The sequence below is a fragment of the Papio anubis genome, chromosome 11 (genome assembly GCF_008728515.1).
Source record: "Papio anubis isolate 15944 chromosome 11, Panubis1.0, whole genome shotgun sequence".
Classification (NCBI taxonomy): domain Eukaryota; kingdom Metazoa; phylum Chordata; class Mammalia; order Primates; family Cercopithecidae; genus Papio; species Papio anubis.
Window position 1 is genome coordinate 29,970,477 of NC_044986.1, and position 14,148 is coordinate 29,984,624.

General features: G+C 45.7%; 1 protein-coding gene across 6 annotated transcripts in view; it reads right to left on the reverse strand.

Annotated features, from left to right (window-relative positions):
* Window positions 1-14,148, reverse strand: part of PDCD11 (programmed cell death 11) — a 53,039-nt gene that overhangs the window by 5,619 nt on the left and 33,272 nt on the right. For all 6 annotated transcript variants that reach the window (XM_003904212.4, XM_009215288.3, XM_017944287.3 and 3 more), the window contains 9 exons: window positions 13,760-13,822; window positions 8,391-8,496; window positions 6,593-6,682; window positions 6,281-6,383; window positions 5,678-5,855; window positions 2,600-2,656; window positions 1,864-1,986; window positions 805-927; window positions 91-382 (listed from right to left, as the gene is read on the reverse strand). In XM_003904212.4, coding sequence (XP_003904261.2) covers window positions 91-382; window positions 805-927; window positions 1,864-1,986; window positions 2,600-2,656; window positions 5,678-5,855; window positions 6,281-6,383; window positions 6,593-6,682; window positions 8,391-8,496; window positions 13,760-13,822 — 1,135 coding nt within the window. The remainder of the gene's footprint in view (window positions 1-90; window positions 383-804; window positions 928-1,863; window positions 1,987-2,599; window positions 2,657-5,677; window positions 5,856-6,280; window positions 6,384-6,592; window positions 6,683-8,390; window positions 8,497-13,759; window positions 13,823-14,148) is intronic.

Genomic DNA, 14,148 nt, shown 5'->3' on the forward strand with positions numbered 1-14,148 from the left:
CTCTGCCCCAGCGGGTGCCCTGTCCCCATGCCCTTGCGGCTGTCCCTCCAGGAGGAGGACAGGCAGCCACAGCCCTCCGCAGGACCTCACCTGCTCACTCCCAGACTCCCGGCGCTCCCGCCCGCCCCGCTTCTGCGCCTGTGGCTTCTGGGGTTGTTGCTTCTCCTTGCTGGGCAGCTCCACCTCCTCCTGCCCCTTCTGGTTCTTCTTCTCGTTCCTTTTCTGATTTTTCTTTTCCCCTTTCTGGTCTCTCTCCTCAGCCTCTGTTTTCCTCTCCTCTTGCTTTGGAAGTGGCCCTTCCAGGGAAGCAGAAAGCAAGTCTGGCTTCCCAGTGTCTCCCGGGAGGAAAGACAGCTCTACCAGGTTCTTCTGGTGGTTAAGGCTATGACAGAGCGAGACAGGGGGAGGTGAAGACACCATAAAAAGCAGAGGGCACAGCAGGCGGCCCAGGCCTTCTTCCTCCTGATCAGCCCACGATTCCGGGCCCTGCCCCATCTGCCTTGGGAGTTCATTCAATATTCTCAAGAATGATTTGCACAATTTTTCATGCTTAGTAGAAAAATACAGGGGGTAGATATGATGCCCCCTCCCCCATCCCCAACAACAGGGGCTATGCAGAGATGAGTTACCACCTGTTTTCACAGGCACTGGGGGAGAAGGCTCCAAACAAAGGCCTTTTATTCATCTGAACACCACTACGCAAGCCATTGTGTTTACAGTTCACCCTGAAATCTCCTCCCAGGGCTCCTGGAGAAAGGGGTTTGATTCCCATTACAGAGAGAGCGAGAACGGGAAGGCACCTACCGTAAGACCCTGGCTGTGAGCAGCTTCCCTTCGGGGAGGTGTTTGTTATAAAGCGCTTTCTTGGACGGGCTGTGCTGGGAGACATGTGAGTACCGAGCCAAACCCACAACGGAGGGGCCAAGGCTAAAAGGCAAGAGGCAAGAGTCCTGTGGTCATAAATGCAACAACAGAATTCCAACCAGGCCTCGGGACTTCACTCTCACAAGGACTCAAGTTGTGACAAGGATTTGTGACAGACATAAGTTGCTGGCATTCAGCAGGATAAAGTGGGCTTTGTAAACTAGAAAAAAATCATCAGGCATAATGAAGATATGATTGAGGGCATTTTTTACCCCACATCATGGCATCACAATATATAAATCACAAACTGCTGGGAGAAGAGGAGAAAGTGCAGAAACAGCATGGCAGGGAAGGCTGCAGTATCCGGTGCTTGTAAACATGAGGTGATTTCACAGAATGAATACTTACAAATCATGATCAAACAGTACAACAGAACGTCCACATTTATGTATTTATTTTTAAATTTAAATTTAATTTTTTTAGACACAGGGTATCACTGCCTCTAGGCTGGAGTGCAGTGGCACGATCATAGCTTACTGTAACCTCGAACTTCTGGGCTCCAGCAATCCTCCTGCCTCAGCCTTCCAAGGAGCTGGGACTACAGGCTCATGCTACCACACCTGGTTAATTTTTCAATTTTTTTGTGAGACATGGGGGTCTTGCTTTGTTGCCCAGGCTGGTCTTGAACTCCTGGCCTTCAAAGCAATTCTCTCATCTCGGCCTCTCAAAGCTCTAGGATTACAGGCGTGAGCCACTGTGCCTCGCCCCAGATTTATTTAGAACAGAAATTAGAAATGCCATATTCTTTGTCCAAAACACCAAATAACACTTGTTTTAAAAGTATTAGAAAACTTGGAATTTTAAAAACTAGGGGGGACTCATAAACTCTCCTCCCTTTATATTCCCATCAAAGAAGTTGACTGAGGAACACATGGACCCCAGAGCAAGACAGGCTCAGGGAAGGCACTTGGGTCTGGGTGTAGACCCCCCCTCACTCACCGAAAGAACACACCATGCGGCTGGATGGACCCCACGTAGCCCCTCAGAAGCTGCCCTTCCTTAATATCCTGGATGGAGTTAATCTCTGGATCTTCTACTTTGCTTTTCGTCTCCGGGTTTGTTCTAAAGGAATAAAAGGTTTACATGCACATCTTTAACCCCCACTGTCCCATGCCACCCCAATATACCTGCAACCATCATACTTAGTAAATAAGAATATGACTCTGGACCTATCAGTAGGATATAACCTTTAGAGCCCCACTCTACTGTCTCCTAACATCTTGCCAGGCCAGAGGCAGGTACCTGGGAGCCAGCTATATAGAAAGGGGGAGAGGCAGACCAAGCCAGAGAGGTCAAACCTAAAGCCTTGGCCTCATTAACATCGATGTCTAACCACAGAGCAAGCTGACCTCAAGCCAACTCCATACATGGCACACTCACCCCTACAATGGAACCCTGGAGGCTAAAGCATCCCCCCTCACCAGGACAACCATCTGCAACCTTGGACACCCACATTTGGGTATCTGACCCTTTCCCTGGGAAATAAGAGCCTGAGCAGACAGGATTCTTACGGCAATCTGAACAGCCTCAGCTTTTCTGGGTAAAAGAGGTTCAGGATAAAAAGTGATGAACAGACAAGGTGGGAAACCCAAAATTCCGTGTCAGATACATGTAGCCTCCCCTCGATCCTAAGTGGGTCTTCCTCCCTTCTTGTTCCAACAACACAGAAACCCACCTGGATGATCGCAGCGACAAAGTCAATACGCTGTCTGCAGTGGACAGGATGTAACATCTGAATGAAGGCAAAAGAGAAGGAAACACTCAATTTTCAGCATCAGTGAACAGCAAAGGGCCTCAGCTTCCTCTCCTCCAGGCTGACCAATAGGCACAAGTGAGGGGACAGGAGACTTTGGTCATGTTTTTTCATTCTGTTGAAAACCTGCTGAGGGACTCTGGACAAGTCACGTCACCTCTGTGGGCTTCAGTTCACTAGTCTATTACATAGAAATAACGCGACCCACTCTTCTTGGGGCCAGGTATAGTGGCTCACACCTGTAATCTTAACACTTTGGGAGGCCAAGGGAGAAGGACTGCTTGAAGCCAGGAGCTCAAGACCAGTCTGGGCAGCAGAGCGAGACCCTGTCTCTACAAAAAATTTTTTTAAAAAAGCCAAGTGTGGTGCCACACACCTGTAGTCCCAGCTACTTGGGAGGCTGAGGACAGAGAATTGTTTGAGCCCAAGAATTTGAGGTTGCAGTGAGCTACGATCACACCACTGCCCTCTAGCCTGGGCAACTGAGTAAGACCCTGAGAAAGAAAGAAAGGGAAGGAGGGTGGGAAGGAGGGAATAAAAGAAAGTCTCACAGAGGCATACGGTATGTCCTTAAAAGAAGAACCAGCTCTGTGTTAGATCCTGAGAACGTTTGATCTCAGCAGAGAGACACACTAACCCCAGGAGAACATGCCCAAGGGATCAGCTAGGTACTACCGCAGACACACAAGAGCAGTTCGGAGGAGGCGGGTTAGCAAGGCTTCCAGGAGGGACAGCAGGGTTGCATCTCTAAACATTTCATCTAAAATGGCAATTAGTAGTCCCAAACCGTAATATACAGAATCTTAGAGGTAGAAAGGATCTCAGCAACAATCCCCAGTCCAAATTTTCCCACGACAGATGTCTGCCTTTGATAACTTGGCATCACAGCCGTCAGAGCGGGACAGGGCCTCAAGGGGCAGTCTACCTTTAGGCAAGGAATTTATCGTAGGCTTGGCCACAATAAAACACATTTAAAACCACAACCTCATTATCTAAACCTCAAGAGAAACCAGACTCTAGGACTCATTCTTTGTCTTCTCCCAGGCCCTGGGCATGTCTGTGCTGTGCAGTGGTTGTCAGTGGTTGAGAATTTAGGCAGGTAGGTGCTGGTGGCTGGGACAGCTGAGACAGGAGAGGGCAGTTATTTTCCAGTCTCTGCCTCCAAGGGCATCTACTCTACTGTCAGTTGACTACTGGATCCAGCTGAAATCTGTCTCCTCAAGTTTAGTTTATTCAGGCTATTAAAACAGTCTTCAAAACTCGAATTGGCTGGGTGCGGTGGCTCACGTCTGTAATCCCAGCACTTTGAGAGACCAAGGCAGGTGGATCATTTGAGCCCAGGAGTTTGAGACCAGCCTGGCCAACATGGTGAAACCCTGTCTCTACTAAAAACAGAAAAATAAGCCAGGTGTGGTGGCACAACGCCTGTAATCCCAGGTACTTGGGTGGCTGAGAATCACTTGAACTCAAGAGGCAGAGGTTGCAGTGAGCCCAGATTGTGCCACTGCACTCCAGCCTGGGTGACAGAGCAAGACTCTGTCTCAAAAAAAAAAAAAAAAACCCCAGAGCTAAGATTGTGACATTACACTCCAGCCTGGGCAACACAGCGAGACTCTGTCCAAAAAAAAAAAAAAGAAGCCGGGCGTGGTGGCTCACACCTGTAATCCCAGCACTTTGGGAGGCTGAGACGGGTGGATCACGAGATCAGGAGATCGAGACCATCCTGGCTAACACGGTGAAACCCCATCTCTACTAAAAATACAAAAAATTAGCCGGGAGTGGTGGTGGGTGCCTATAGTCCCAGCTACACAGGAGGCTGAGGCAGGAGAATGGCGTGAACCCAGGTGGTGGAGTTTGCAGTGAGCCGAGATTGAGCCACTGCACTCGAGCCTGGAGGACAGAGCAAGACTCTGTCTCAAAAAAAAAAAAAAAAAGAAAAAGAAAAAAACAAGAGACCAATTTTTGCTGAACCAATGGCTAAGATACAAATTTAAAATATCCAGTGCCAACAGTGGTATGAGAAATGGACAGTCATATTTACTGTTAGTGGGGACATAAATTAACACAGTCATTTTGGAGGGCATGTAACCCATCAATTTCACTTCTAGGAATTTATTTACCAAACATACCTGTATTAGTATCCAAATATATGCAAAAGGGCCAGGCACCATGGCTCACGCCTGTAATCCCACCACTTTGGGAGGCCGGGGTGGGCAGATCACCTGAGGTCAGGAGTTCAAGACCAACCTGGCTGACATAGCAAAACCTAGTCTCTATTAAAAGTACAAAAATTAGCCAGGCGTCGTGGCACATGCCTGTAATCCCAGCTATTTGGGAGGCTGAGGCATGAGAACTGCTTGAACTTGGGAGGAGGAGACTGCAGTGACCTGAGATCGCGCCACTGCACTCTAGCCTATGCACTGCAATCTGTCACAGTTAAAAAAAAAAAAAAAGACTGTGTCTCGCACCACTGCACTCCAGACTATCTTATGCCACTGCACTCTAGCCAGACTCTTCTCAATTTAAAAAAAAAAAACAAAAACCAAATATATGTACAAAGATCCTTCAACATTATTGTCTATCAAAAAACAGTATTGTCTATCAACAGAGAATTGGTCACATAAATTTCAATTAAAAAAACCCCAGAATACTAAACAAACGTTTTAAAATAAGGTAAAAGGACAAAACAGATTTTGATATATTAGCATGGAAAAGGAAAAAAATCCATGATAAACTGCTATGAGAAAAAAACAATATATAAAATGATATTCTATTATTTATATAAAGAAAAACTATATATATGCATTAAAGTCTAGAAAGATAGAAGTCAAAGTACATAATGGCAAAAAGTGGTAGAGAAACAGAGAGGTGACAGAAATTTTCATTTTCTATTTCATAAACCTGTTTTTTCTGATAAAAAGTCATGTATTACAACGACATTTTTAAAAAAAATACACCAATTCCACAGACAGGTGAAAAGAGAAAGAACACCTGGCTCACCTGACAACCTTTTGGGGGACGAAGTCTTCCAGGGGCGTCTCGGAGTAGGAGTCACTCACGTGAAATATACTGACTGTTCCTATCTTCCCAAAGGGGAAGGAGACGGTCAGTCCCTCATTGGGAGTCACCTTCACCACTCGGCCCATGGCCACTTCCCCTTCCTCAAGCTTGTGAGGACCTGGTGGAAGAACCAACCTGATTCAGGGAAGAGGATATGAGCTAAGGGAGGAGCAGGAATGCTGGCCACACACAGGCTGGGGATGGTGGAGGCTGCCCAGACTTGGGGTATCCGGGCTGAATGATCCAGAACCATCTAGACTGAGATCACCCTGTCATGCAGCCAAGAACCCCAGGGCCAAGTGGTAGACAACTCTTTCCCACGGACTTGAGAAAAACACCTGTGTAGGTAAAGGTAACTCAGAGAGTAGCGAAGTAACTGGGCCAGAGCTAAGCCCAAGAGAATTGTTCCAAGAAGGTCCCACACCAGGCTTTCTGAGGATTCCAATACTGAAGGGGTCCTCCAACTTGAGCAAAAGTTGAAAACCCATCCCACCCCTTCCCGCCACTTCCTTTCCCCGACCAGGCACTGTTTCATTCCCACACCTATGAGGGACAGGCATAAGAAGGCCTTGGAGGAATCTGGGCCAACAACGGTGGCCCTCAGGGCCTGGCCAACCCGGAACTTCTTATCTGGATGCTTCAGAACCTGGAAGGATAAGAAAACTCCTGTGAAGCTTGAAGAAAGGCTGTCATTTATCCAAAACCATAGCATTTAAGTCTCCATAGCAAGTATCTCCCAAACCAATCCTTAAATAAGAACAAGGTTCCTTAAACCCACTGTGAACCCATACACCAGACACTGAGCCAAGCTTAGGGAGCTTGGGTCCCCTCTCCAGGGATCTCAAGCACACTGACCTTGAAGCTCAGAGAAGTGAGCAATAAGGGAATTCTCCCCCGGATGTCTGGGGCAATCTCCACCTCAAGCCATTTCTTCACCACATTGTACTGAGGGAAAAAAAGGAACCAGAGTAGGGCAAATACAAATACAAGGTTTCCCGTCATCGAAACTTTCCTAAAACTATAAGGTGGAAAGGGCTCCAATACAATACTTTTCCAAGGAACAGGAATCCACCCTTCCATCCCACTGCCCTTGCCCAACCTCCACTTCTCACCAGCTTCCCTCAGACTCCAGCTCAGAGTCTTTGCCAGCCTAGCAGAATATGCATCTCTCCCAGGGCCTCAGCTGACCAGGAAGCAAGAGAGACTCCAGAGATGACCTCAAGCTGGAGAACCAATCCCACAGACCTCTGTAGCCTCCTCCAAGCTCAGCTGTGTCCAGTGATTGTTAACCATCTCCAGGGGCCAATTTTTTATTTCTAAACCAATTTGGATCCTTCACTATTTATGCAGTGTCTTGCCCTAAATACACACTCCAATTTTCTCTTTTTCTTGAGACAGAGTCTCGCTCTGTCTCCTAGGCTGGAGTGCAGTGGTGGCAATCTCGGCTCACTGCAATCTCCACCTCCTGGGTTTCAGTGATTCTTCTGCCTCAGCCTCCAGGGTAGCTGGAATTAGAGGCACGCACACCAGGCACAGCTAATTTTTTGTATTTTTAGTAGAGACGGGGTTTCACCATGGTGGCCAGGCTGGTCTCGAACTCCTGACGTGAAGTGATCCGCTCACCTCGGCCTCCCAAAGGGCTGGGATTACAGGCGTGAGCCACCGCGCCCGGCCATAAATACGTACTCAAATTTTCAAGTCAATTTAACAAATCATTTATCAAGCAGCTTCTGTGTACATGGCATCATAGTGATAAATAAAAGCCAGGACCTGCCTTCAAGGAGATTACAGCCTACAAACAGTAAGTCAAATCAGTATGCAAATAACTGCAACAGCAAGCAACATGTAGGAAGTACAACATGCTACAGTAACTAGTAAAGGGGGAAGGTTATCTGTGCTGAAGCTTGAAGGGCAGTAGACAACCGGAATAGAAGGTACTCCAGATGTAGAAACCAGCACAAATAAAGACAGGAAGGGAAAAAGACAGAGAAGCTTTTCAGAATAACTGCCACATAAGGTACATGGAGAGTCAGATTATGAAGAGCCTTATCTGCTACGCTAAGGCATCTGGGGCATATGAATGTCTATAGACAATAGGTAACTGAAGGGATCAAGCATCAGTGACGATCATGCTCAGAGATGCTCATCAAAGAGGAATCTGGCAACAATGGAGACGTGTTATTCTTCAAGGTCAAACCCAATCCAGCCGCCTCTCCTATGTTTCAACCAGTACAGGTTGCTTTCTTTCCTTTTTGAACTCCTGTTCCAGATGGGGTTGGAACACATAATCTGGCACCCAATTTCATGTTGTTTTACAGTGCACCTGAACTTCATGAAAAGCATGAATCTAAAATCCAAACTATATACATTTATATTCTAAATCTTGCCCTATATTTTGCTTTCCATTTCTACAATTAATCTACCAATATATTGAATTATGAGCTGCTTGCTAATCGTGTGTAAGCCGTATTTTAGCTCCCTAATTAGACCAGAAGTTCTTTAGTGGCAGAGGCCATGTACTGTCTCCCACAAACCCAGCATGGTAGCACAGACTCAAATGCGTTTCTCTGCTAATGGCTTTTTTCTCCAATGTCACGATCGTTTCTTCTGAAAGAAGAATGACATCTCATTGCCGAGTGGCAAAACTTCTTACCTTCTTTAAGAAGCAAGTAACAGTCTGGCCGGCCTGGTACTGTTTAATCTTCTCCACAGGGCTAACAGAGTGAGTGTTAAGAGCAGTGTGGCCATCCTCCAGCTCACTGTTTGCAGAAAGGAAATGTAAAGAGTAAACCCAGCACTGGATAAGACTTCGAGTTTGAAACCATCTCTCCCAAGTGGCTATGGATTGACTGTACAGGACTCCCCTACTCACACCCACCCTCCAAGGCCGTTTCACTCCTCAAAGGGGAATGTCCACAATACTGGCCCAAGGCTAATCTTTTCCATTTCATTCACCTACTTATGAACAAGCTGCTTTTAAAGAAGGTAGCCCACAATAGCCTTTATAAACTCAGGAAACAAAATTGTTTTACTTCTTTCATAATACTTTGTTGCTTTAGTTTGCAAAACTGCATTCAAAAATTCTCTCACTGAATTTGACAACTGTGTGAGTTCAGCAGGGTAGATATTAAGCCCATTTTATGCTATTAAACCAGTAGTTCAAGTCAGGGCTTCTGACTCAAAATCCAGGGCTCTCTGCCCTATGCTTCCATTAGCATTTTCTTGATTTTCTTTTTTTTTTTAAATAAAAGGAGCATTCATTTTTTTTTCTTTTTTTTGAGACAGAGTCTTGGTTTGTCACCCAGGATGCAGTGTGGTGGCACAATCTCAGGTCACTGCAACTTCCACCCCCAGGTTCAAGTGATTCTCATGTCTCAGCCTCCCAAGTAACTGGGATTACAGGCACCTGCCACCACACCTGGCTAATTTCTTTGTATTTTTAGTAAAGACAAAGCCACCATGTTGGCCAGGCTGGTCTCGAACTCCCGACCTCAAGTGATCTACTGGCCTTGGCCTCCCAAAGTGCTGGGATTATGGATGTCAGCCACGGCACTCAGCCTTTTTCTTTTTTCTTCTCAGAAAAGCCACAAAGGAATGTAGCCTGAAAGTTACCGGTCCACAATCACTTCGAAGGAATCACAGAACTGCCACCCCTACTTACCAATTCAAATAACTTCTAAGCCCAAATGAACCAAACTCATCAATAAAATGCTACAAGTAATGTTAGTAAATCTGTAAAATACAATAGCAAGTGCTCCCTAATGTAGAAAATGGGAACTTTCCTATCTAGTAAAGTTAAGAATTGACCCAGCACTCTGGGAGGTCACGGCAGGCACGTCACCTAAGGTCAGGAGTTTGAGACCAGCATGGCCAACATGATGAAACCCTGTCTCTACTAAAAATACAAAAAATTAGCTGGAGGCTGGGTGCTGTGGCTCACGCCTGTAATCCCAGCACTTTGGGAGGCCGAGGCGGGTGGATCACGAGGTCAGGAGTTCAAGACCAGCCTGGTCAACATGATGAAACCCCGTCTTTACTAAAAAATACAAAAATTAGCCAGGCGTGGTGGCGGGTGCCTGTAGTCCCAGCTACTCGGGAGGCTGAGGCAGGAGAATGGCATGAACCCGGGAGGCAGAGCCTGCAGTGAGCCGAGACTGCACCACTGCACTCCAGCCTGGGCGACAGTGCAAGACTCCATCTCAGAAAAAAAAAATGGCCAGGCGCAGTGGCTCACACCTGTAATCCCAACACTTTGGGAGGCTGAGGCGGGTGGATCACAAGGTCAGGAAATCAAGACCATCCTGGCTAACACAGTGAAACCCCATCTCTACTAAAAATACAAAAAATTAGCCAGGCGTGGTGGTGAGTGCTGTAGACCCAGCTACTCGGGAGGCTGAAGCAGGAGAATGGCGTGAACCCGGGAGGCGGAGCTTGCAGTGAGTCGAGATCACGCCACTGCACTCCAGCCTGGGTGACAGAGTGAGACTCCGTCTCAAATTAAAAAAAAAAAAAAAATTATCTGGGCATGGTGATAGGTGCCTATAATCCCAGCTACTCAGGAGGCGGAAGCAGGAGAATCACTTGAACCTAGGAGGTGGAGGCTGCAGTGAGCTGAGGTTGTGCCATTGCACTCTAGCCTGGGCAATAAGAGCAAAACTCCGCCTAAAAACAAAAAGAGAGAAAGGACTTGAATAGACATTTCTCCAAAGAAGATATACCAACGGCCAACAAGCAAATGAAAAGATGCTCAACATCACCAATTATCACAAAAAGCAAATTAAAGGCACAATGAGATATCACCTTATACCCATTAGGATGGCCACTATTAAAAAAAAAAAAAAGAAAGAAAATAACAAGTGTTGGCAAGGATGTAGAGAAACAGAAACCCTTGTGCACAGTTGATGAGAATGTAAAATGGTGCAGCGATTATGGAGAACAGTATGGAAGTTTCTCAGAAAAACAGAATTACCATACAATCCAACGATTCCACTTATAGGTGGAATATACTCAAAAGAACTGAAATCAGGATCACAAAGAGATATTTGCACACTCATGTTCAAACAATAGCCAAAAGGCACAAGCAACCTAAATGTCCATTGACCAATGAGTGGATAAACAAAATGTGGCATATATGTACAACGGAATATTATTCAGCCTTGAAAAGACTGGATATGCCAGACACAGTGGCTCATGCCTGTAATCCCAGCACTTTGGGAGGCCGAGGCAGGCAGATTGCCTGAGCTCAGAAGTTTGAGACCAGCCTGGGCGACAAGGCAAAACTCAATCTTTACAAAAAAAAATTAGCCAGGCATGTTGGTGCATGCCTATGGTCCCAGCTACTCGGGAGGCTGAGGCAGGGGGATCACTTGGGCCCAGAAGGTCAAGGCTGTAGTGAGTCATGATCACGCCACTGCACTCCAGCCTGGGTGACAGAACAGGACCCTGTCTCTAAAAAAAGAAAAAAGACAAGACAGGACATTCTGACACATGCTGCAAAATGGATAAACCTTGAAGACGTTACACTAAGTGAAATAAGCCAGTCACAAAAGGATGCATACTGTATGTGTTCCACTTATATGAGGTACCTAGAATAGTCAGATTCACCGGGATTGAAGGGGAAATGGTGGTTGCCAAGGGCGGAAGAGAGGGAGAAGCAGAGTTGCTGTTCAATAGGTATAGTTTCAGTCACGCAAAACAAAAAGCTTCTAGAGATTTTCTGTACAACATGCATTTAGTTAACAATATTGTAATGTACATCTGAAAACTGTGAAGAGGGTAAATGTATGTGTTGTTACTATAATTTTTTTAAATGACAGATGAGGACACAGAGACATATGAAAGGAAGACCACGTGAAGACATGGGGAGAAGATGGCCATCTGTAAGACAGGGAGAGAGGCCTTAGAAGAAACAAAACCTGTCAACATCTTGACCTCAGACTTCTAGCCTCCAAAATTGTGAGAAAACAAATTTCTGTTATTTAAACCAAACCAAACCAAACCCACCACATATACAGGTACGTGTTATCCTTTGTTCTTTTCCTGAAGTGATTTGAAACTTCCTCTGCAAAAAGAGCAACCCCTGAAAAAACCAGGCTTGGCAGTACTAAATGGGGACCTATGAGAAAACTCACTGGCTAACAGGAGTGCCAGAGACACCTTCTAACACTCCTGAATGGCCTTGCCTCTTTCCTCCCAGCCCTCCAGAGGAGTAACCAGGTAAGATGAATCTTAACCTTGAGTGCCCCCAACACCTCTGAACTCAGCTCTAGAACAGACAGCATTCTCTTTCTGCACCAGTTCTGCACGAGATCCCCATACAAAATGGGAAATAAAAATACAGCTACAATTCCTCCCTTAAGTCAAAACCATCAGTTAAATGTTTTTCATCCTGACTTCAAAATATTTATTTTAAAACATAAGCATGAGAAATTCACTATGTTTCTCAAGAGCCTTAAGATTAAAACAAGTCACAGTACAACAAAGGTCCATGGAGGAAGTGGAAGATGTCTGGCCATCTGTCTGGGAGTGTGTCTGGCCATCTGTCTATCTGTTATTATAACTCTACATCTCCCACCTCCTTAACAAATCCACTGAATTCCTGACGTGGCCCACTCTGCTACAGCCAAGTACCCCCACTCTGGCTCATACCATAGTCTTCCAACACCAGCAGTGTTAATGAGGGGTTCCCTCAGTACTCTTAGGATCAAAAAACATTTAGGATCTCGGTGTTCCCACAGAGTCCACTGACTCATCCCCTGTGTATTTGTTAATTTAAGATATCTATCCTTAGTTTGAATAAACTACTTAACCTCAACCCTAATTAAGGGTTTAATTAAAACAAGACATCACATGTCAGAGGTGAAGATACTGCAGGCTGAAACCATTAATATGAAGAGGTTTCTTCATTTTCCAACAAAGACTGGAGGGTAAACACAATCAAAATCTACAAAACTAAGGAAACCACAGAGTTAACAAATAGGAATGTAATTCATCCCCCAAATCTTATTATTCTGAAACTTTAGTTTAGGGCTTACTTTGAAGTCCCAAAAGTGTTATTAGCATCTGAAACTCAATGTGCCAGGAATATTTCCTTTGTGGTTTTTTTTTTTTCTTCTGAGACGGGTTTCGCTTTTGTTGCCCAGGCTGAAGCACAACGGCAAGATTTCGGCTCACTCCAACCTCGGTCTCCCAGATTCAAGTGATTCTCCTGCCTCAGCCTCCCAAGTAGCTGGGATTACAGGCGCCCGCCACCACACCCAGCTAATTTTGTATTTCTAGTAGAGACGGGGTTTCACCATGTTGGTCAGGCTGGTCTGGAACTCTTGACCTCAAGTAATCTACCTGCCTCAGCCTCCCAAAGTGCTGGGATTACAGGTGAGCCAGTGTCTGGCCCTGGAAATTACTCTGGAGGCTGTTCTGTAAATCTCTAGGTGCCTAAGATTTACAAGCTGGATGGATCTCAGGACTGAGCCGCAGAACCTTTCTTAATTAAGGTCATACGCATCTAGCTTTATTCACTAAGGGTCTATCCATCTGAGAGGCTGGGTTCTTTTAGAGAACTCCTCGTTCTCCTCCCCACATGGTATCTTACGGAACACTCTTCTCTACAGAATCTACCCCAGCATGACCTGAAATTCTAGCTCAGCTTCCAGCCCACCAAGCAGTCGTCCAGGTTGAAATAACAGATATTCTTGGATACATTTTGCTTATTTAGGGAATTACTGGGTTATAGAAAATTGGGTTGAGAGTAAAAATGTTTCTTTTTGTGACATGCTGACAAACAGAACTGAAACCAGGCTTTAAACTGGTAATTAAAACCTGTACACAGCTTTTGCATTAATTTTCATATGATCCCTCTAGCCCTAAGAGAACCAAATACCCCCACTGGAGAAACAAGAAAACTTGGACAGAGAAAGGCAAAAATAAATCCTAACACTGGTAAAATCAAGATTCTAACTCAGGATTCCTAATTCCAAAGCCCAGTGCTCCTTCCATGAGACAGTACTGCTAACGTCCCCTCACCTTGGCCGAACACTCAGCTCCGGGATGGTTCGAACAAATCTGGGGTGACTTATTGGGAGAAACCTGGAGAAACAAATAAGCTGAATCATTTCTCTTCATCTCTGTAACACAGTAATCTGTAGGTCAGGATTTCTCTCTACTCTCCACCAAACCAAGCTCACAAAAGCACCCTGTTCCACTGTCACACCACCACTGAAGGGAAAGTTTCCATCCCCAACCTTTGCAGTTAATAGTAAGGAGTAGGTTCATCTGATCTTTTTTTTTTTTTTTTTTCCTTCTGGGACAAGGTCTCACTCTGTCACCCACACTGGAATAGCCTCAACCTCCTGGGCTCAAGCAATCCTCCCAGCTCAGCCTCCCAAGTAGCTGGGACTATAGGTGTATGCCAC